The following is a 22245-nucleotide window of genomic DNA, read 5'->3' as shown; positions in this document are numbered from 1 at the left end:
AAGGCCAGAATTCTCAGAGAGTGAAATACTTTATAGTTCTACAACACCATAGGAGATCACATAACATCACCTAGTCAAAGAACGGCATTTTGTCTTATTATTTAAGTGGATGCTGCTGATCGTTCTTTGCTCCTATCCGCAACCCGGTGCACGCACCCTGTTGGGTCTCGAAAACCTCGTAGAAGATTACAAACCGTCAATGGCATTCCCATATACTGACCCACATTGCACATTGAAGGGTCTGATTATGCTCCCAACCCACCCTCAGTTTGTAATCTTCTCACCAGCTTGAAATTATATTTTCCTGGAGTATAACTGATTTCGATGAATGATAACCAGTAGTAGTTTGAATAGGATCACTAAATCAGAATACAAAAAAAAAAAACTGATTTCAAAAACACTGCCATTGTTTTGAAATTCATACAGCTTCTAATCAACACTACAAAATACAGCGATCAAATATCTAAAATCATCGCTCTCTGGAAACATAATTCCAAGCCCAGGGAAGACAAGTAACCGCCTATCTCGATGTGTAGAAAATTTCTTCCAAGAAATGGTCAAGAAAATCACATTTCTTTGATCGCAATACGCAGTTGAGAAGAAATGTCAATTTAAATGGGGCTTTCTGTAGGAAATTTCTTAACCCATTATTTGAAAAAATTTCTATACCTTTCTTGAGCGAAGCAGCATTACTTAACTAGGGATTCTTACATAGAGCCCAATGACACTTCTTCTAAACTGCGTGCTGCAATCAAAGATATGTGGTTTTCTTGACATTTTACACACATCGAGATAAACGATTACTTTTTTTCGAATAATGGAGATTTGACTGTATACAATACAGATTTCATATAGTGTATTTGATACTTTAATGAAAAAGCGTATTCTTAGAGAATAAAAGCCACGTGTGCCACTTACACGTTTGGGAAAATATTGTAGTTTTTTCAACAGAAGGTAGCTCAATGCCGATTTTTCAAAGGCTTGGTCTGGTGTTTTAAAAATACTATAAATCAAACAATAGATCATAAAAATATTACAAAAGTCTCACATGAATCTAGATGCTCATCAGTTTCTGTATGTGCTAAAATTGTATGTGTCGGTCTTAGGATAACCGAGATATAATGTGTTAAATGTAGCGCATCAACTGATTTCGAGGCTTCATCCTCAGTGTTAACGTATACAGTTGACTCCCCCTTACTCGATATTCCGTATCTCGATATCGAGTTAGAGAACCATAGTAAAAGTTGGTTTTCATGGCTAACTCGATGGTCCCTTGGATCGCAGTTGCATTGGTTTTGTGTTCTCTAACTCGATGGTCCATTCGATATCGAGTAAGGGAGAGTTAACTGTAATTACGTAATTGGAACTTTAATTAAACAGTACAAATTCCAATACACCTGAGAAATCAGCTTATGGCATTACATTTTATAGAATCTTACCTTTTACAAAATCGGTAGTTAGAAAGTGACGATTACATATCGAGAGGCCGGTCGTGTCTTCAGCTTCATGCATCCCCAACGCCTTTTTCCACTTCTTACGGACGGATTTGAGCGTAGGGAAGTGCTGGAGACCTCGTTTTGTTTTGTTGGACTTGCATTTGGGGACACAACATTCTTTTCCACGCTGTATTTTCCCGTCTTCCAGTTTCACCGTTGGAACTGCTACGTTTTTCAATTTTTGTCTGGTATCTACGATAGAAAATCATTAAAAACAGAACTATCTAAAATTATTCAAAAAAATGTTCACTTACTTTCAATAAAATCGTTGTTCACAAAATGCTGGCTGCAAATCCGCTCATGCCTATCACCTGACAGGGGCATAAGTTTTGTCCACCGGGGGTAAACCTTGTTTCCGCGGCAGGCGACCGGGTAGAAACTAACCCCATTTCCCTGTACACCAGAGCGATTTTCGCATCCAACAATTATGCATTTTTGACCAATTTTGGTCGAGGACACCATTACTTGTCGATGTAGATTTGAAATTTCTACCGATTAACTAAATTACTTTAAAAAAATAACTATGAATTTAGCAGAAATCAAAAAAATACACTCGCTTGTTTTCGTTTTTCACTCACAACTGACGTAAGCATCGAAAATTGGCATCATGAAGACGGCAACGCCATCTACACGTCGAAAAGGCATCTTGGCAACGTAATCTTGTGAAAATTACTTACGTTGATTTGAAAAAGTAATTAAGATATGATTTTCTTTCGGCGAGTTTTCACGCCGCGCTCAGTTTCCAATATCCCAAATCCATAAGCTTTTGAAACCGCACGAATGCCACCTTTCACGCACACAACCAAACCGAACCTGGCAGGTGCGAAGCAGGCAGGCAAAAAGGATGCAAAGCCGTGTTTTTCGGAGTCGACTTGAGTGCGGACGACATCACGAATAGGAAGAAAAATTTCGCGAGCGTTTATTTTGATCAGATAGCGTCGGGAAGTGTTTTTCTAGCTTGAGTTGCAATCGTCGCGGTGTGATGTAGCGAAAAGGTGGATTTCGTTGCGCTAGAAAATCCAACCGTTGCGTGAAAGTTCATATCAGGGTAAAAAAAGTAGTTCACAGTGAGTGCGAAAGAAGAAAATTCCGGCGGTTTTCCCTCATCCCCTTTTCTTGGTTATCAAAGTGTGTGGATTAACCTTCTTCCCCTTCACGGTTGTGTGCGTCCGTCCATCAAGGAGGCATCGGGTTTCAAAGCTTTGCGTGCGGCGAGCGCTCTTTTCGTGCAGCGTCAAGCTGTCAAATTATCACGCTGTTTGTTTTGAGTTTTCTGTTCTGTTTTGGATGAGTGCGGGTTTCAAACGGGGGCCTCTACTGTTAAATGTCAAAAGTTAGTTTTCTTTCTCCTGTTCGTCGAGTCCAGCAAGCGAATCATCATCATCATTGCGAACCGCTGTCATCATCGACACCCTCCAGTCCAAAGTAAAGCAGTGGAAGCAGCAGCAGCAATAAAGCAGCACCCAGCGCCAGGAGATCGATGTTGATACGTTTTAGTGGCTCGGCATCGAAAACTTGGGAACGTGTAACCAGCATTTTCAGTGACTATCTGTGGAAGTTTGTCCATCGGCCATCAGCAATCGAGGTAAGTGGGGAAACGATTCCTTCTAGGTCTTTCCGTGCCGAGGGCAGAAGGAAGAATCTTTGTGCGGAAGGAACGAAGGAAGAGCGAGCGATCTGTTTCAATATGGCGCCCCACCACCGCTGCTTCTGTCCGTATATCGGTGGAGAGGCAGCGCGGGGTACTTTCTGTGTTTTGCTGTGCGTGCTTGTGCGAATTTTCCGCAGTGGCATTCCTTTTGGGTGAAAATTTTCCTGCCCCCCTGCACGAAACGGGGGAACGCACGATATGACGAAATGTTGGGGTCGCTATTTTTAGGCCGAAAAGAAATGGTGACGAAAGCTGGAAGAGTTTTGCTGCTGGGGCTCTGTGCAATGTTTTTGACAGGAATGGAACAATAACAAAGTGATGATTTTGGAAGTCTTTGCGCTTTAGAAGGCTTGAAATAGTGGAAAAGTGTAGAAACTAGTTTGCCAAATGTAGATTGTTTTCATCAGTGCGAGAAAAGCTAGGAAGATTTGTTAGAATCACCTGAGAAAGTTTTCTAGAGAGAGAAACATTGGAAATATCGATATCTGCCACAGCAGCACATTGCTGAAGACCTTGAACTTTTTTTTCGTTCCAAAGTAATATTGTATGCGCTAGAGAAACCCGAAGGTGTGAATTATATCTGCTATCAACTTAGGTATGCGGCTCAAAAAAATGAACTAATTCGAAAATTTTAACTTTGTAGGAAGGCAGTTGCTGAAAGTTCTGGAAGTTTGTTTGTTGAACTCACGGAGTACTTTTGTTTGGAAATCTACCCTAAAATTACTTAAAATCTTCCATTAATATTCGATAGCTGTGTACACTTGCCCCATCTGCTACAGTTTTTTGGACGTGTCAACCTCTAAAAAGTTCATGTAAGTACGAACATTACGAGCAGGTTCATCTGCTCTGAACTTTTAGGAAAAACAAACGAAAAGCTATGGCCGTTACTTTTCCGCTAATTATATTGGTAGGACGACTTTGGTCCAACTTTTCGTGATCCCCTTGAGAGGAAGCCACTCTCTTGTCGAAGGACGTGATCGAAGTACCGTCAAACGGGGTGACTTGCTACACATTGTAATTTACAACTAAATTTCACTATAAAACACAAATTGCAAAAGAAAATTTGTTTTGAATCGGTGCTCCAATACGTGTGACTCACAATTCAAGTAGGGGCCACGATTAAAGCTGTTATTATAAATATGTTTATACAATAAACATAATTCTTTTAAATGTCTTGAAAACTGATACTTGATACTGTAGGCCCGGCCATTCAAAGTTTTTTTTGTTGGGATTTGAACCACTGCAACCATTAATTGATCTATTGTGGTATACCCCTGTTTACTATCGCAACGTGCTCAGTACGGAGAGTTACCATTCAGGATAACTGCCGTTATCTGATGATGCGAGGTATCCCAATCCGGAATGACCTTTAAAATAAATTTAACTACTAGGTTAGGGTTCTGTAACCAAATTTCAGAAGGATTTTGAATGCCCTTGTTGAAATATTTTTTCCTACTTGCAAATAATGCTGGACAGTTACAAAGCAGATGTTGAGAGGTCTCTTTTTCACAGCCACAAAACCGACAGACATCAATTTGACTTCGACTTATCTTTTTCAAATGATATCTTGCCGGACAGTGTCCCGTAAGCAGCCCAATAAATATTCTTAGTGATTTTTTATTTAAATTCAAGATTTTTTCCGTTATTTGTTTGTTTGGAGTTATGAAGAGTTTTGATTGCCTTAATTTTTTTATAGCTTTCCAATTCAACTGAATCATACTGTCCTTCCATTGCTTTAATTCCAATTGTGTTACACATTTAGATATTCCACAGAAAGGTTCTGGTCCTACAAACTGAGAACTTGCGCCTTGTCTGTGACGGCTTTCTCGTTTCCTTCAATCCCACAATGGCCTGGCACCCAGTACAGATGGACCTAGTTTTTTGTTATAGCCAATTGCTTCAGAATTGTTATACATTCCCAAACCAATTTTGATTGGCATGTGAAACATTTTAATGCATTCAGAGCCGCCTGACTATCTGAAAATATGCAAATCCTTGCATGTCTGTAGTTTCTTTTCAAACATATATATGCACATTCTAAGATGGCGTATACTTCTGCAAAGAAGACGGTTGTCCATCTTCCCATAGGTATTGAAACATGAATCCCCGGGCCTATAATACCAGCTCCGGCACTATCATTCATTTTGGAACCATCTGTGTAAAAAAATAATCGATCCTGGTGAAATAATAGGCCCTCCTGATTCCCATATTTGACGATTCGTATTAATCACTTCATATGGTTTATCTAGGTTCAGGATTTTTTCCATCCAGTCTTCGATCATCTGTACTGATTTATCAATACGAAAATCTTTCAGTATACTAAGATGCCCAGAAAGATTGCCTTCTAGAAAAATGGTAGTTCTTCGCAGCCTAAGCGCACTCCTTTCAGCTTCCATTTGCACATATTGATGTAATGGAAGCTTATAAAGAACTGCCTCTAAGGCTTTTGATGGTGTACTGTGTATTGCTCCTGTTATAGCCATACAGACCAAACGTTGAAATTTCGCTAACTTTTGTTGGGATGTAATTTGATTTGTTTTAGGCCACCAAACAAATGAGGCATAAACAATTCTGGGTCTTACAATAACTGTGTAAATCCAATGAATCATTTTAGGTTTGAGTCCCCATTTTTTACCAAATGTTTTCTTACTCACCCAGAGAGCATTCGTGGCTTTACTTATGACCTGCTCTAAGTGTAAGCTCCAGTTAAGTTTATCATCTAGAATGACCCCTAGATACTTCACACTGGATGAATATTGTAAAATGGATTCATTAATTATCAAGCTTTTGAGTGTAATTTTCCTTTTACGAGTAAATGGAACTAAAACTGTTTTTGATGGGTTTATATTTAGCCCTTCGTTTTGGCACCACTCAACAGTGCAGTTTAGTGCAGATTGCATTCTATCTGTGATGATATTATCAAACTTTCCACATACTATTATGGCTATATCATCAGCAAATCCTATAACTTCGAAGCCTCTTTCTACTAGTTTATTGAGAATGTCATCAACAACAAGGGACCATAATAAAGGCGACAATACACCTCCTTGAGGACAACTCTTAGTAGTCCTTATTGTTATCGATGATTCCCCCAATTCAAAAGATACTTCTCTACTTTTCAGCATTTTCATTATCCAAACTCTAACGCTGGGGTCAAAGTTTCTTTTTTCCATTGATTTTTTTTATAGATTTGTAAGTCGTATTATCAAAAGCACCTTCCACATCAAGAAATGCAACGAGAGCAATTTCTTTTTTGTCAAGAGTACTTTCTATTTTTGTAACTAGATTGTGTAAAGCTGTGACAGTAGATTTATATAATTGATAAGCAAATTGAAACCTATTAAGAGGAATTATGCGCAAATATTCTGATTTAATTTATTTATCTATAATCTTTTCCATGATTTTAAGCATGGTAGATGTAAGACTTATCGGTCTAAAAGATTTTGGATTTATTTTGTCCTTTTTCCGGCCTTAGGAATAAAGACAACACGAACTTGAGTCCATATCTTTGGTATATGACCAAACGTTTAACTAGCTTTGAAAATATTTGTTAGATAATCAATCAGTGCTTCTCCACCCTTCTGTAGAAGTGCAGGAAAAATACCGTCCTTCACAGGCGATTTAAACGGTTCAAAGGAGTTTATTGCCCATTCAACTTTAGATCGCGTGAAGATGGTATTAGGTATGGATGAATTGCTTATAGTCCCGGTTGGCCTACAACTCTCATCAATATGAGCACCCCGTTCATCTTCACTTGACGCTAAATATGATCCTGGGAAATGCGTCTCCATCATTATTTTAAGAGTTTCCTGTGTATCAACAGTGAATTTACCGTTTGTTTTCCGTACAGTTCCCAAACCATTTGAATGGTCTTTAAAAAGCACTTTTTGCAGTTTCGCTACATCTGGAGTTTTCTCCATGTTTTTACAATAAGACCTCCAGGTTCGCCTTTTTGATTTTTGTATTTCTTTATTGTACATCGTAAGGACCTTCTTGTATTGATCCCATCGCCCAGAAACTTTCGCATGGTTAAAAAGTTGCCGAGATTTTTTCCTTAAATTGTTTAAGGTTTTCAAGGCCATTCAAAGTTCTACAAGGAATTCACATTTTTAGATGTGTTTAGATCATGGTTTTGGTTGATTGAAGTTGAAAAGTGTTGCAAGTCACCCAGTTGGACGGTACTTCTTAATTGTTGGCTAACTCGCCAATCTTGTCTTAGTGCTGTTTCGGAAGGGTAGTTTCACAAGTGGACAAATTAACAATTTGGCTCAAATTTTCAACCTACACTCAAAATAATCCAAACGTCATTGTTACGTGAAAACATACGTGTTTTTTTTTTCATCGCACTTTTCACGTAGCTCTTACGTTAATCATAGGTAGCCCAGAATGAACGCATGAACTTTTGAACTTCGTCCTTTCCACCGGCGCTACAAGTAAGAGCTACGTGGATTTTCAGGTAGCCTTTACGAAGCGTTTCAATAGGACCTAGATGGTTTTGCATTAAATTAACTAGAATATAGACCAACCTTATCTCTAATAGGCTTTGGAAGAAAATTAATTCTCAATTGGAATATTCAATCTGAGCATTGTGAATCTTTTTTCCCAAATGTTGCGAGTATGTTCTGTTTTGTTGCAGCCTTTGCGTGCTATAATTGATAGAGGTTATAAATCAGGTGTAAAATATGAAGTAATGCAGGGATTCTTCGGTATTCAAAGCATATTTACCTTAAAATCAATCTAACACAGGGTTTAAAGTTCAGCAGCTTCTGAAGTTCTGCAAAAATCAAGCGGGCTCCATCTTAGAATTTGCGCTCAACGCCGAATTGACGTACAATATGCAGATGTCAAAATGAACTTAGGCACCTACGTGAATTTCACGTAGGTGCGATAGGTAACCTCAGTAACAATTACCGATTCACTATTTGATGGTTATAAATGGCTTAGTGATCTTTATCTTAGTCAGGTGAAGCGAAGGCAAAATTAATTTGGAATGATCTACGTGATTTTTCACGTAGCAATGACGTTTGGATTTTTTTGAGTGTAATCAAAAAATGCAAAGTGATCCGGTATATCGTTCGCAGGGCTGGTAGCAGGTCTCTTTTGGAAGACTTGGTTTATTAGTTAGTTCCAGAGAAATCTTCAGAGACTATTACGCGACTAGAAGTGCAGAAGTTCTTCTAGTTATTCAACCACAAAGAATTTTTTTCTGTGGCGTTTCAAAGGATGCTTAGAAAAATTTCTTTAGAATTAGCCCCAGGAAATCTTTGAGCACTCCAACGTTTCTACGTTTTGTAATGTCCACAAGGAATATCAGAAGGCCAGCTTCAGAGGTATCTTCTTCTTCTTTTCTGGCGTTACGTCCCCACTGGGACAGAGCCTGCTTCTCAGCTTAGTGTTCTTATGAGCACTTTCACAGTTATTAACTGAGAGCTTAATATGACAATGACCATTTTTGCATTCGTATATCGTGTGGCAAGTACGAAGATACTCTATGCCCTGGGAAGTCGAGAAAATGTCCAACCCGAAAAGATCCTCGACCGGTGGGATTCGAACCCACGACCCTCAGCTTGGTCTTGCTGAATAGCTGCGCATTTACCGCTACGGCTATCTGGGCCCCTCAGAGGTATGTGATCCGCCATTTGAGAGATTTGTGCCACCGCCATTGATTTGTGTCATTTTTTTTAATTCTTTATTAACGATATTTTTAGCACTGGGCCAGTTCATCTCGGAACCAACGGCTTTACATTCCTTCCGAAGGAAATCGTCACTATAATTTCTAAATCTCAAGTGACTATCTCGGGAATGTGATTCGTTCCCAGGTCCTCGGCGTGAGAGACGTGTTTCTACATTAGATCCGCCCCCCAGACTCCATATTTCTCATATTTGAGTGTATTTCTATCCGATGGTAGAGGAAAGAGTAAGGTGGGAGGAAATAGGAGTGAAGGGGCAAAATCGCATACGTGAAATGAGAGCATGTAGCACCATAGTCCATTATACATTATAAATGGCAACAATGATGATATGGTTGTTACTTTTACGCTATACGCAGCCGCCTTCTGTCAAAGTTTCATTCATAAAATGAGCGATTAGTTGATCAGAAACGGCTCGTAAAATGATGTTTACCACAATTGGTACACACAACGGCCTTAAAGAATGACAAAATGACCTGAATATTGAGGCTTCTGAATTCAGTTTCACTTAATAAGTGTTTACCAAGTAATTGGAATCGCATTTGCGCAAAAACTGGACAGTAACATATCAGGTGATACGAAGTTCCATAATCGGAGTCACAACTTTCACACACAAATGAGTCAGCACGCTGAATATTTGTCATGTGATAGTTGAGTCAGCAGTGGCCTGTCAACGCTCTGATCAAGAGACTGCAATTTTGTTTTGACAGATTTGTTAAATACTTGCCACCTTTGGAGATGGCTCAGTAATGTACAATTTTGTTTGACGACATGACACCAAACTATTCCAATATTGCTTGTGCTGAGTTGCCGCCCAAGTGTTTATCTGAAGCTTCACCCAGCACTTCGAAATTTGAATAACTGGCTCAGGGCCAATGAAGTTATGCGATGCTAGCTCATCAGCCAATTCATTTCCAGCGATAAAAGAATGACCAGATACCCATACATTGTATGGCATACAAGGTTTACAGAGTTGACTGAATTCAATTCCTCAATTTGAGTTTGACATACGATAACAAGCCTCGAACTTGAGTTGGCCGAAGCAAGAGCATTTATAGTACAGTTAACTCTCTTTTACTCGATGTTGCGTATCTTGATATCAAGTTAGAGAACCATAGTAAATGTTGCTTTTCATGGCTAACTCGATGGACCCTTAGATCGTAGTTGCATTGGTTTTCTGTTCGGTCTCGATACCGATGATAAACACTCGATGGTCCCTTCAATATCGAGTTATGGAGAGTTGACTGTAGCTTGACTATCTGAACAAAAGTATAGTCGAATTCAGTTCGTTGCACTGTCTTTAAGTAGGCTCCCGTTAGTTGGGATAGTAGAAGCATTAACCTAAGAATGGTAATGTCGCTGCTGTTCGTGTTACCAACATCTAGTTTGCCACGAACTGACAGCGTGAGCACCGGGTATCAAAGTGTCAAATTAATTATAAAAACCAAAACAAACGACATGGTATTGAACAAACAATGAAAAACCATAATTTAAGGTAGTAATAATTAAAATCAGTTTTGAAACAACAGCGCCACTAGCGTTCTACTACTAATATTTCTATTGGTGGGATATAACTGCCGTGAATCGCAAGTCAGTCCCATCTGTAAAAAGTAGGCATTGAGAAAATGGAGTGAAGTTTCCAAACTCGTTTTTCATCCGAATATTCCAATAATTCCAGAGGTTTGGAACATGTTCAAATCTTAAGGAAACTTTCACAATTTACTTTTCACTACGATATTTTTCTGAGAAAAATATAAAAATGATCAGAACATAATTCATCTTTGTGTTACACGGTGCGGAAATCTGTAGTGGGACTGATATGCGATTACTTTTTATTATGGGACAATTTGACTTGCTGTTTTTTCCTACTTTTTCCGAACAAATCTTATTATCTTATTAGGACAGCTGGAAGAGCATAGGAAGATAGGTTGAAAACTGAACTCAACTCAATTCTGACGAAAATGCAGATGGGACTGACTTGCGATTCACGGCAGTATAGCCCACTTAAAACGAAGACAAACGTCACTTTTCGGCACAAAGCTCGATTTATCAATGTTGATAACGCTGAATTTCTATTCAATATTACTTTGCTCTTACGTGCTGTTGAAGTGCTGATTGCAATCCACACATAAGAGCAAATATTTCCGTCTGAAAAACGGTGCTCTGTCGACCAAATGAGTAAAAAGCCATCAGTGTAACATACTATGTAGTTTGATATACTTCTTTCCAAACAGCCAGAAGTCCACTCTTCCCGTGAAGGGAATTGTGTGGTAAATGTCCTGCGTGGAAAGTGACAAGCAATTGTGAGATCACTTGGAGCAATTTTGTCCCAATTCACCAAATGTGGAAACAATGAAATGTGTGTAGATCTACGATTCACTGGATTTTCCTCCAGTAGATCCAGCACCCATAAACGGTAAGAGCAGGAAAGTACTTATTGTTCAGGATGTATGTGTAACACAACGTGGAAACGAGCCTCGAGCGCAGCTGTGGGAGTTGTACCAGACATCGCCATCAACACATCCTTTGGAAATAGCTCAATTTTCACAGGATTGTTCTCACTTCGCCCTTTTGCCACCACACAAGACCCCGGTATACAAATACTAGTCTGTTGCTTAAATACATTTGATATACTTGGGTTTGAGGCCCCACGTTTTACCAAAGGTTTGCCGCCACTGATCGCCATGCAAGCTTTCTTGACTCTGAATTCAATATAAAGTGTCCAGGAAAGTTAGAATCTAGAATGACTCCGACATTTTTTATTTGATCAGTCATACTAATTCCACAAAAGTGGTGAAAAGACTCCCCCTTGGGGGCATGCGCAAACACTCAATTTCCGAATCACAGCTTGACGCAATGTTCAGAAAAGATGTCGTGTTTTGATCGATAAACCCAGTTGGTAATCAATGTAGGTAGCCCATGGTTTCATGCAGCTTCCAATATGGCATCGAATGACACGTTATCAAAGGCACCCTCAATATTAAAAAAAAAACAAGCAGGATTGCTTCTGAGCGAATGCTTTCTCGATATGATATACAATTTGTGTAAAAGAGTCACTGTGGACTTTACAGATTCGTAAGCATGTTAATTTACAAGAAGAGGCATGTTTGCCGAATCGAAATACGGATTTAATGAACGATAATGCGTTCCAGAACTTCCAGAAGAAAATAATTCAGATTCATTTATCTAAAACTCTTCGCGTCTTCATACGACGCACGTCCTCCTTTCGGGATAAACTTCACAGTAACATCTCGCCAGGATCTGATAATATACCCAGTAGCAAAACTGCTTACAAGAAGCTTTTCCAAAACTTGTTTGATAAACTCATATCTCTTGTGGAGCAAAACAGATTAAATCCTATCTTGAGTTGTTTCAACGCAAAACCGTAGTTGAGCCCAATAACCCAAATTTGGCTAAATTTTCTAAGGCCTCCATTAGGTACTTTGCCTTTAAAGCCATAAGCAAAATTTACTTTAATTTGGTTTGATTCAACGCAAAATTGAGTTCATTCAACCCAAGCTTGAGAATAATGCATTTTACCCAAATTTGGCTTATTGGACCAAACTACCCCCATTGGGTAGGTGCAGCTCTCTCTGTTTTTGACAACATTGGTGGGGAAGAGAGAGAATACCGAGAGATTTTGGGTTGAGAGAATAATCGATATACTTTATTTTGGGTAAAGCCAACTCAAAAATTAGGTAAAATGTTTTTTCCGTGTAGAGATTTGAAAGGAGGAAGGCTATTGAGTACCCATTGAATCGTTTCACGAGTTACAATACTGAGAGTCAAAGCCAGAGACTCGTAACTACAAGAAAAGACATTTTATTCGCCCATAGATGCTATGTCCACACATCCGGGAGAATGTGTATAGAATGAACATTTTATAACTTCTTCATCAGAAGTAGTATAGCCAGGGGGTGAAAAAAGCCAATAATTAGCTACCCAACATTGATTCAATTGGCGTCCAGTCTCTTTGTTTTGATTCTTTTGGGATTAACAAAATTATGAAAAGGCCTTTTTTAATTGAGGCTAAATTTTAAGATAGGTCACCAGAACAACATCATGTCAGTATCAAAATAAGGTTCATGGGTTTCTTGTGGAAAAAGCTTGGAAATAAAGTTAATCTTTCATTGAGTTCTACGTAATTTAGAATAGTATCTAAATTATTATTAGTATGGTGTAACTTCATTGTTATAAAACTAAAGGTTTAAATGTTTAGTATTGTTTGTGAATATCTCGTGCATTCTCTTTTAATAGGTTTTTTATACCTTTTGGTTGATAATTAGATGTTAATCTTCTATTGTCAAACACTACGTTTCAAAATATGCAGCCTAATTATTCTCTTTGTTTCCGAAATTCGTTTTATTAACACTTCAGTCGTCGCGCTGTTGTATTTTGAATAAACCTCGCTTTTCGTTCAGAACAGCAGCGTAATTGGTTCTGACGGCGGCAAACCGCGCGACGACTGGTAGGTTAAACATACCATCCAGGTATAAAGCACATTATCTCTTTAAATTTTTACATAATCTACAAATTGGGTATTGAACACCAAAACGCAAAAAAAAAGAATAATGTTTTAATATTCTATTTGGGAGTAAAAACTAATCATACTTCTTAGGACAGACTTTATTTTCAAACCAAACCTTTCAAAATGGCGGGATAGATCTTAGCTAGAGTATACGCTAAGGTTTTTTTTACGTACCGCGCAAACAAACCGCGTTATTAAAAAAAAACGACGTAAAAAGACCTACATGCTTTCTTCAAAGAATTAGCATACTGGGGGTTTCGGATCCTAGCATACTGGGGGTTTCGGATACAATTCAACCGACTATAACCCCCTATGTCAAGTGGATTATGAAAGTATCCTAGTAATTTTGTTTGAAATATTAGAAGCTTAGTGCTAATAACTACTACTTTAACGGCATAACTCAGAAGTACAGCTTATTAGGCCTGTCCTCTTTATGCTAAATGTCTATTCGGCCAAACGTACCTCGCATCAACCTTACTGATGGAAAAGCAATGTCACTCATGCTTATATCAACTATTTTTTCTCTTTTAGTAGGCGTTCGAATGACGCGTCTTTGATACATTGGTTTTATGCAGCATTTCAATCATATTCGATCTTCTATCATTATTTTAATTTGAAATATTTATTAATGCCCAAGAATTACATTTTCCTTAATCTTGATCTAGTTACACAAAATATTGATCTTATTAGGAAGAAACGTTAAAGTAGAATCTAATAAAGCTGAATAGAAAGCATTATTCTGTGAATATTAGATTTGACGGAACTTCATCTATATGCTTTTAATGTTTCTTGACTGAATCTTAGATTCTTATTAACTTGAAGTAATGTAAAAAAAATGGAAACTAAACAACTGTTTAGTTTAGCGATGTCGTTTTTTAAGAGTTTTGATTAAACTGTGAAATGAAAAAAAAGTTTGATTTCGCGGAATTTTGGAAAGATAGGAAATCTGCTAAAAAAAGGATTATTTATGTAAATGTTAATTTTTCTGTTTGAAAAATATGTTGAAAATATCTTAAAATTTTGGAAGTACAATAAAAAATTTCAAATATGGTACTCAATTAGACCTACTACCTGCAGTAGATAATATTGAATATTCTCTATCATATTGATCGTAAAACAGTGTAATAGAATTGAAATAAAACTGAGTACGGTTTGATTTCAAGTCACTTTTAGTCTTTTCGAGAATCGAAAGTCACTTTTTAGTCACTTATTTGTCAAATCTGGTCACTAAAATAACTTTTTTCGGTACCACTTTTTGCTACCAGCCCTGATGATACCTCACTGATGCGTAAAACATTCAACAAAATGTCGAAAAGAGGAAAAGCGTCATCAAATTCGACGATTCAACCCAATATATTTAATTGCCAGAAACTAGCACTAGCAGCATGAGCCGTATACTCGAAGGTCAGGAGCAAGTTAGGGCAAACCGACCAGAAAGTGGGTACCAAAACCGATGTGAGAAAGAGCCGAAATGTATGCAGGATTACAGCCGTGCCAGTCCTCTGAGTATTGCACCACGTTTTGTTCACTTGTACATCCTTAGATTTTTTTTATTAAAAAATAATAAAAAAAATGTATTAAGATTTTTCTATCCGGATCGTTTAGCAGATCCAAGAGCCTTTTCATAGGCCTTGCGAGCCGAATTGAACGGGCAGTGCGTCGAGAAAACCCGAGAAGTCGTCAGTTTTTTTTTTCTCTCGGGTCTGCGCTTTCTTTGGAGTGCATGGTAATTTTAATTTGTTTTTCCTCGGGTCGCGCGCCCTTTTTTGTTTTGGTGCTTTTATATGGCCGAGCAAACGAGTGAAGCTGAAAGTAGATTGTGGCTGCTCAATCAAGTGAGCTCGTTTCATGCTTTTTTTTCAAATCTGTAAAATATGTATGACCGCACATTTAATCGTTACATAAATATGATTTTTACCCTACCGCCACAGGTAACTCCTACTCCGCTTCTTCTTCTACCGAAAATTCTAATGGGAAATCGTCAGATGTACCCACTTCAAGTGATATGTCTGCCACTGATTTTAATTTTCTAACTGAACAATTGAATCTAATGATTGATGCAATGTTCAAAGCCACCACTATGACTGAAGCAGTCCAAGTAGGTGTAAAATTTACAAATCAAATTGTTGTTGGTATACGTTTTTCTAATGGATCCAAATAATAATTTAAATATTTTAAATTGGAATGCTCGTTCTCTGAATGGTAAAGAGGACAAGCTTTTTAATTTTCTTACAGCTAATACCGTACATATAGTAGTTATGACCGAAACTTATTTAAAACCTGGATCTAAACTAAAAAAAGATCCTAACTTTTTTGTTTATCGTAATGATCGACTTGATGGGGCATGTGGGGGAATTGCAATCATCATTCATAGGCGTATAAAATATCAACTGTTTTCGTCATTTGAAACTAAAGTTTTTGAAACTTTAGGTGTTTCTGTTGAAACACGGCTTGGTAAATATACTTTCATTGCTGCCTATTTGCCTTTTCAATGCTCTGGACAGCAAGTTAATTTGCTCCAAACTGACTTGCTTAAATTTAATTGCGAAGTCAAATTTTTTTGTCATTGGTGACTTTAATGCCAAACATCGGTCATGGAATAATTCTCAAAGTAATTCCATCGGCAGAATTTTATTTGATGAGTGCTTCAGGATATTTCTCAATTCAATACCCTGATAGCCCTACATGTTTTTCCTCTTCTAGAAATCCATCTACGATTGACTTGGTCTTAACCGACTCTAGTCATCTTTGTAGCCAATTAGTTCTGATTTTGATTCTGATCATGTCCCTGTCACATTTCAAATATCCCATGAAGCGATTCTCAATCCTATCAGTTCGACTTTTAATTATTTTCGATCCGACTGGAATATATATGAAACATATATTGACTAATTTCAATGTTAACATTTCATTACAAACTAAACTTGATATTGAAAATGCTCTTGAAACTTTAACAAATTCCATTATTGAAGCCAGGAGCATTGCAATTCCAAAATGTGAAGTAAAATTTGAATCCGTGATTATAGACGATGATCTTAAACTCTTGATCCGCCTTGAAAACGTGAGGAGAAGGCAATTTCAACGCACTCGTGAACCTGCTATGAACATTATATGGCAGGATTTGCAGAAAGAAATCAAGAAACGTTTTGCTAAATTAAGAAACAAAAATTTTGAAAATTGAGAAATCTTATTTTCACTCATTTCACTTCATTTTGGACCCTTAGAGGCTTAGAGCCACCCTTTTGGAAATTATCTAAAATTTTGAAAAAACCGTTTCGAACGTTTTCGAAAATGCCTGGGAGACTGATTTGGAAGAAGTGAGAATTATTATTAAAAAAATCAAAAATATGAAAGCTCCTGGCGATGATGGAATTTTCTACATCCTCATCAAGAAACTTCCAGAAAGTAGCTTACCATTTTTAGTTGATATATTTAACAACTGTTTTCAATTAGCATATTTTCCTGACAAATGGAAAAATGCTAAGGTTGTTTCAATTTTAAAACCAGACAAAAATCCTGCAGAAGCCTCTAGCTATCGTCCAATCAGTTTGCTTTCCTCCATCAGTAAACTTTTTGAAAAGGTCATTTTGAACAGAATGATGGCCCACATCAACGACAATTCATTTTTTGCCAATGAACAGTTTGGATTCCGCCATGGACATTCAACCACTCATCAACTTTTACGTGTAACAAATTTGATCCGTTCCAACAAATCTGAAGGTTATTCTACTGGTCTTGCTCTTCTAGACATAGAAAAAGCATTCGACAGTGTTTGGCATGAAGGTTTGATAGTAAAATTAATAAACTTTAATTTTCCAACATACATTGTTAGAATAATTCAAAGTTATCTGTCAAATCGTACACTTCAGATTAATTTCCAGATCTGAAAGACTTCCTGTAAGAGCTGGTGTTCCCCAAGGCAGCATTTTGGGACCAATATTATACAATATTTTCACATCTGACTTACCTGAGTTACCTCAGGGATGTCAAAAATCTTTGTTTGCGGATGACACAGGCCTCTCCGCCAAAGGACGAAGTCTGCGTGTCATCTGTAGTCGATTGCAAAAAAGTTTGGATATTTTTTCTTCATACTTGCAAAAATGGAAGATTTCTTCTAATGCTTCCAAAACTCAACTAATAATATTCCCACATAAACCAAAAGCTCTTTATTTGAAACCTTCAAGTAGACATGTTGTCACGATGAGTGGGGTTCCAATAAATTGGTCAGATGAAGTTAAGTATCTAGGGCTCATTCTAGATAAGAATTTAACTTTCATCACATTGAGGGCATTCAAGCCAAATGTAATAAATATGTAAAATGTCTCCCCTTATTAATAGAAAATCAAAACTTTTTCTTAAGAACAAGCTTTTGATGTTCAAACAATATGGACCAATATGGACTAGCTGTTGTAATACCAGGAAAAAAGCTCTGCAGATAATTCAAAATAATATTTTGAAAATGATTCTGAGGTTTGCTCCCTGGTATAGTACCAATGAGTTACATAGAATATACAATGTTGAAAAATTGGAACAAATGTCAAATAAAATCATTAATAATTTCAGGCAAAAATCGTTGCAATCTTCTATTGCCACGATTAATGCGTTATATGTTTAGGTTAAGTTAGGTTAAGTAAGTTGAAAACTTTTTTTTTTTTTCTTATAAGCAGGTGAAATCAATTCACCTGTAAAAAATCTGAACTGCTACGGCAAATGAAATGTAATATGTTGTTAACAAAATGTTAATAAAATCTTAAATTTGTTTTTCCAAATTAGGATGATGTGAACACCTAGATATAAGAAATGAATGTAATGTTTGAAATGATACTAATAAAGAAATTAAATAAGAAAAATAAAAAATGATTTTATTTTTGCTTGAACCTTGGCTCAAATTACGCATATAAGGACACATTTTTATGAGTTTTGAGACTTTTTTGTATATATGAAAAATGTTTGAAAAATTTCATTCATTTGTAACCTACAAATGCCTGGGGATCATTTACCATGTACCACAAAAAACACATTTTATAATTTTCTACAATCAACCTATCATAGAAGAAGAACCTGGAGGTATAAAAATAATTTCAAACTCTTGTAAAGAGTGACTAGCAGTGATTAAAACACGTCTGGTTAGAATGAACGAACAAACATAAATGAGGTATACAGTCATCCCTCCATGAGTCGATGTTCCATTACTCGATATCGACTCATGGAACCATACTAAAAACATAAAATCATGGTTACTATGATGGTCCCTTCAAACAGCTTTCCAAAGAATAGCTGTTCCATGACTCGATATTTCCATGAGTCGATGGTCCCTTCAATATCGACTCATGGAGGTTTGACTGTATTTCCTAATCAAATTACTGACATTAAACATTAGTAGCCTACTCTGACCATTTCCGTTTCCACTACAACACTCCTCCTAAACGGCAATAGCCAGTCTAATCATCTTGACCAATTTCTCCAATCTAACGCGCTGCAATGGTTTTGTCAATAAATCCGCTACCATGTCTTCAGATGGGCAGTAGACACAATCCATTTCTTGTTTTTGAATAAGATCTTTTGTAAAGTGGAACTTTGTTGCAATGTGCTTCATTTTCCTATTTAGTTTCTCTCCTTCTATAATTTTCAGACAACTTTGGTTATGTTCATTAATGACTACTCGCTGTCCATCATTCAGCTCTTGCAGTAGGAGTTTCAACCATACATCTTCCTGTGCCGCTCCAGCTAATGCAATAAACTCTGCCTCCGCTGTTGATAAAGCTACACAAGTTTGTTTGCGGCATGCCCAGCTTACCGTTCCTCCATTCACCTTGAACGCGAAACCACTATGCGATTTCCGGTCATCTCGATTTTCTGCCCAGTCTGCATCCGAATAACCGATGATGGTCCCGGTCTCCCCTTTTTTGCTCAATCGAAGTCGATAGTTGATTGTCCCCTTGAGATACCGTACTACACGTTTAAGCTCGTTCCAATCCTCTTGCGTTGGACGATTTGATTTCCTGCTCAGGATGGATACAGCTGTCGAAATGTCGGGCCTAGTGTTCACAGCTATGTACAAAACTTTCCCGATTAACTTCTGGTATTCGCTGTTGCTTGCTAAAGGGGTTCCGTCGCTTACGTTCTTGTCATATCCGGGATCCAAGGGAGTCTTCGAAATTTTGGCATCTATCAAACCGCTTGTTTCGATCACCTCTCGAATATACTTTCGCTGACTCATGAAATAATCACCATGACGATCCTTTTCAACTTCCATTCCAAGGTAATATCGGATATCACCCAGTTCGCTGATGTGAAATGATTTCTTCAGGCTTATGACAAGTGCTTCGATCATCTTCGGATCTTCGCTCACCACAACCAGGTCGTCAACATATACGAGCACGTAACACCATCGGCCTTTGAGCTGCTTCCGGTACAAGCACGGATCGGATAGACATCGCTGAAATTGCTGCCGTTCTAGTTCTAGGGCAACTAAGCGGGCCTTGAATCGTACAGTCTCATGTGTCGCTTGATTTTGTACACTCACTTGCTTCCTACAGCCTTCCGTCCTGGAGGGAGATCAACCAATGTCAATGTTTTATTGGTGTGAATCGACTCCATTTCTTCAGCCATCGCTTCTCTCCAGTTTTCGGCGTAAGGCGAAGCCATCGCCTCCCTGTAATTTTTCGGATCATTGTTCCCATCATTTGCTGTCTTCCCACGATTGGAGTTCAAAGCCAAGCACTGGTCAGGATCGAGATCGCTGCCTTCATTATTGAAGCCTTCGAAGTCACTTGATTCGTCTGACTCTTGATCTGGTCTGTCCTGGGAATTAATACTTACGGGAAGGCTCTTGCTTGCTAGATGAAAATCCAAGTACTTTTTCGGAACTGTACGCTTTCTTTCGCTCCGCCGGGGTAGATTTGAAAAATGTCGCGATGGGAGTTCTGCCACGTCATCTACGGTGTCTGTAGAGGTATTGCTGATATCTTCATCTTCAGTGACCTCTTCGTCGGATTCGTGCACAGCTTCCTCAACTTCTGGAACTAAAGATCACTTGAAACTGTGGTTGGAACGCTTTCGAAGTCCACTGGAATCACCGTTCGTGGCTGTCTGGTTGGTAGAGCACACTTACTTGTGCACTCGTCGATGAAACACACTTCTCGACTCTTCAGGAAGCACTTCGTATTTGGATCGTATAAACGGTAGCCTTTCGTCTCCTCCTCAAATCCGGTCAATACACACGGTCTTGATTTCGGATCCCACTTCCGTCGCTTTTGTTTGGGCACTTGCACCATAGCCTTCGTTCCAAATACCCTGACATGGGAGATATCGGGCTTCCTTCCGCTCCAGATCTCTTCTGGAGTCAATCCATGACCGCGAGTGGGAGAGCGGTTAACGAGGTACACCGCCGCTGCCGTTGCCTCCGCCCAGAACGATTTTGGAAAGTTACCTTCAAATAACATACAGCGTGCCCGCTCAGCAATCGTCCTATTTGCACACTCCGCCAGACCATTTTGTTCCGGGGTATAATCGTTGGTGGTTTGATGTCGTATTCCCATCTGTCTCAAGAAGCTTTGAAATCCTTTATTCATATACTCCTTACCATTATCTGTCCTCAAGATCTTGATCTTCCGACCGCTCTGACGCTCCGCATGAGCGTGGAATTCCTTAAACCGAGCAAGGATCTCTTCTTCAGATTTGGTCTTCAAAAAATACACGAACATCCGGCGGGATCGATCATCAATAAAGGACACATAATAACGGCTTCCTGACGGTGATGGTACCTCCATTGGTCCCGCTACGTCCGAATGGATCACTTCTAGTAGCTCTTCTGCTCTTGATCCGCTCTTGCTGAATGGAATTCGTGTTTGCTTCCCCATTGGACACACGGTACAATCGCCATGGTTCACATTTGAAATTCGCATTCCACACGCCACACCGTCAGCCAGTTTCTTCACACTGTTGTAGTTGAGATGCCCCATCCGCTTATGCCAAGTTTCTAGCGATGCACAAGCGGAGCTCAACATTACTTTACCAGCTGCTTCCGACTGCGCCAGCTTGAACAAGTCATTCTCGATTATTCCGGTTGCCACTTCCATGTTGAAGATTTCACATCCGCTCGATTGGAACACCACCTTGTAGCCTTTTTTTGACAATCTCAACCACCGACAGAAGGTTTGTGGACAGATCCGGAATGTACTGCACGTCATGAACTGAAATTCCGTCGTCACTATCCTGACATACTGGATGAAGGGTAGCAGTACCACACGCTTCAATTTTCATCCTTTCCTTGTTCGCAGCTACAACGATTCCGTTTTCACGACGCACGTCTTTCAGCAGCTCCAGGTCCCGGGTCATGTGTCTGGTTGCACCTGAGTCCAAATACTACTGGTTCTTGCCCTGACCTTGAATCGTCGACAAAACAGTGCAGAAGGCATCTGCTTTCTTATTGGCTTGATTATCCGGACAAAACTTCGCTATGTGGCCGAACTTGCTGCACTTCCGACATTGTGGACCCTTGGACTGCGACGAATTTTTCTTGTTTTTCACGTTACTATGGAAAACTTCCGGTCTCGGGTTGAATTTTCCCTTCGCTACGAACGCCGTTTTTTTTTTCACTTGGCATTGATTCTTCTTACAGTAAAATCGTCTTGACGGAATCTCCAGTTATAGCCGCTCCCGAGTTCTTTAGAGCCATCACCATTGGTTGATACCTCTCGGGCAGGCCAGCCAGCAGAAGAACCCCTACGAAACGTTCCGGGATCGGAAATCCAATCTCATTTAATTAAAGGCACGTTGAAATCATCTTGTTGGCGTAGGCTTCCATAGTTCCGCAAGATTCCAGATCGGTCCGAATGAGCTTGTAAAGCAGAGCAACTTCTCGCGTCAGGCCAGTTT

The 22245-nt window shown here is 38.8% G+C and overlaps 1 protein-coding gene across 4 annotated transcripts in view; it reads left to right on the top strand.

Moving 5' to 3' along the window:
* Positions 1-2346: 2346 nt before the first annotated feature.
* LOC5570105 (serine/threonine-protein kinase Doa) overlaps positions 2347-22245 on the top strand; it is a 369353-nt gene continuing 349454 nt past the window's right edge. The window contains exons 1-2 of one of the 4 annotated variants that reach the window (XM_021837669.1): positions 2347-2544; positions 2863-3081. In XM_021837669.1, coding sequence (XP_021693361.1) covers positions 2977-3081 — 105 coding nt within the window. In that variant the 5' untranslated portion in view covers positions 2347-2544; positions 2863-2976. Of the gene's footprint in view, positions 3082-3600; positions 3715-3790; positions 3960-22245 lie in introns of those variants that run through there. The other 3 variants (XM_021837675.1, XM_021837684.1, XM_021837668.1) reach the window with 3 other exon arrangements.

Source organism: Aedes aegypti, chromosome 1, assembly GCF_002204515.2.
Source record: "Aedes aegypti strain LVP_AGWG chromosome 1, AaegL5.0 Primary Assembly, whole genome shotgun sequence".
NCBI classification, from domain to species: Eukaryota; Metazoa; Arthropoda; class Insecta; order Diptera; family Culicidae; genus Aedes; species Aedes aegypti.
The sequence above is the reverse complement of the archived record's forward strand: the minus strand, read 5'-3'. Positions and strand labels throughout refer to the sequence as shown.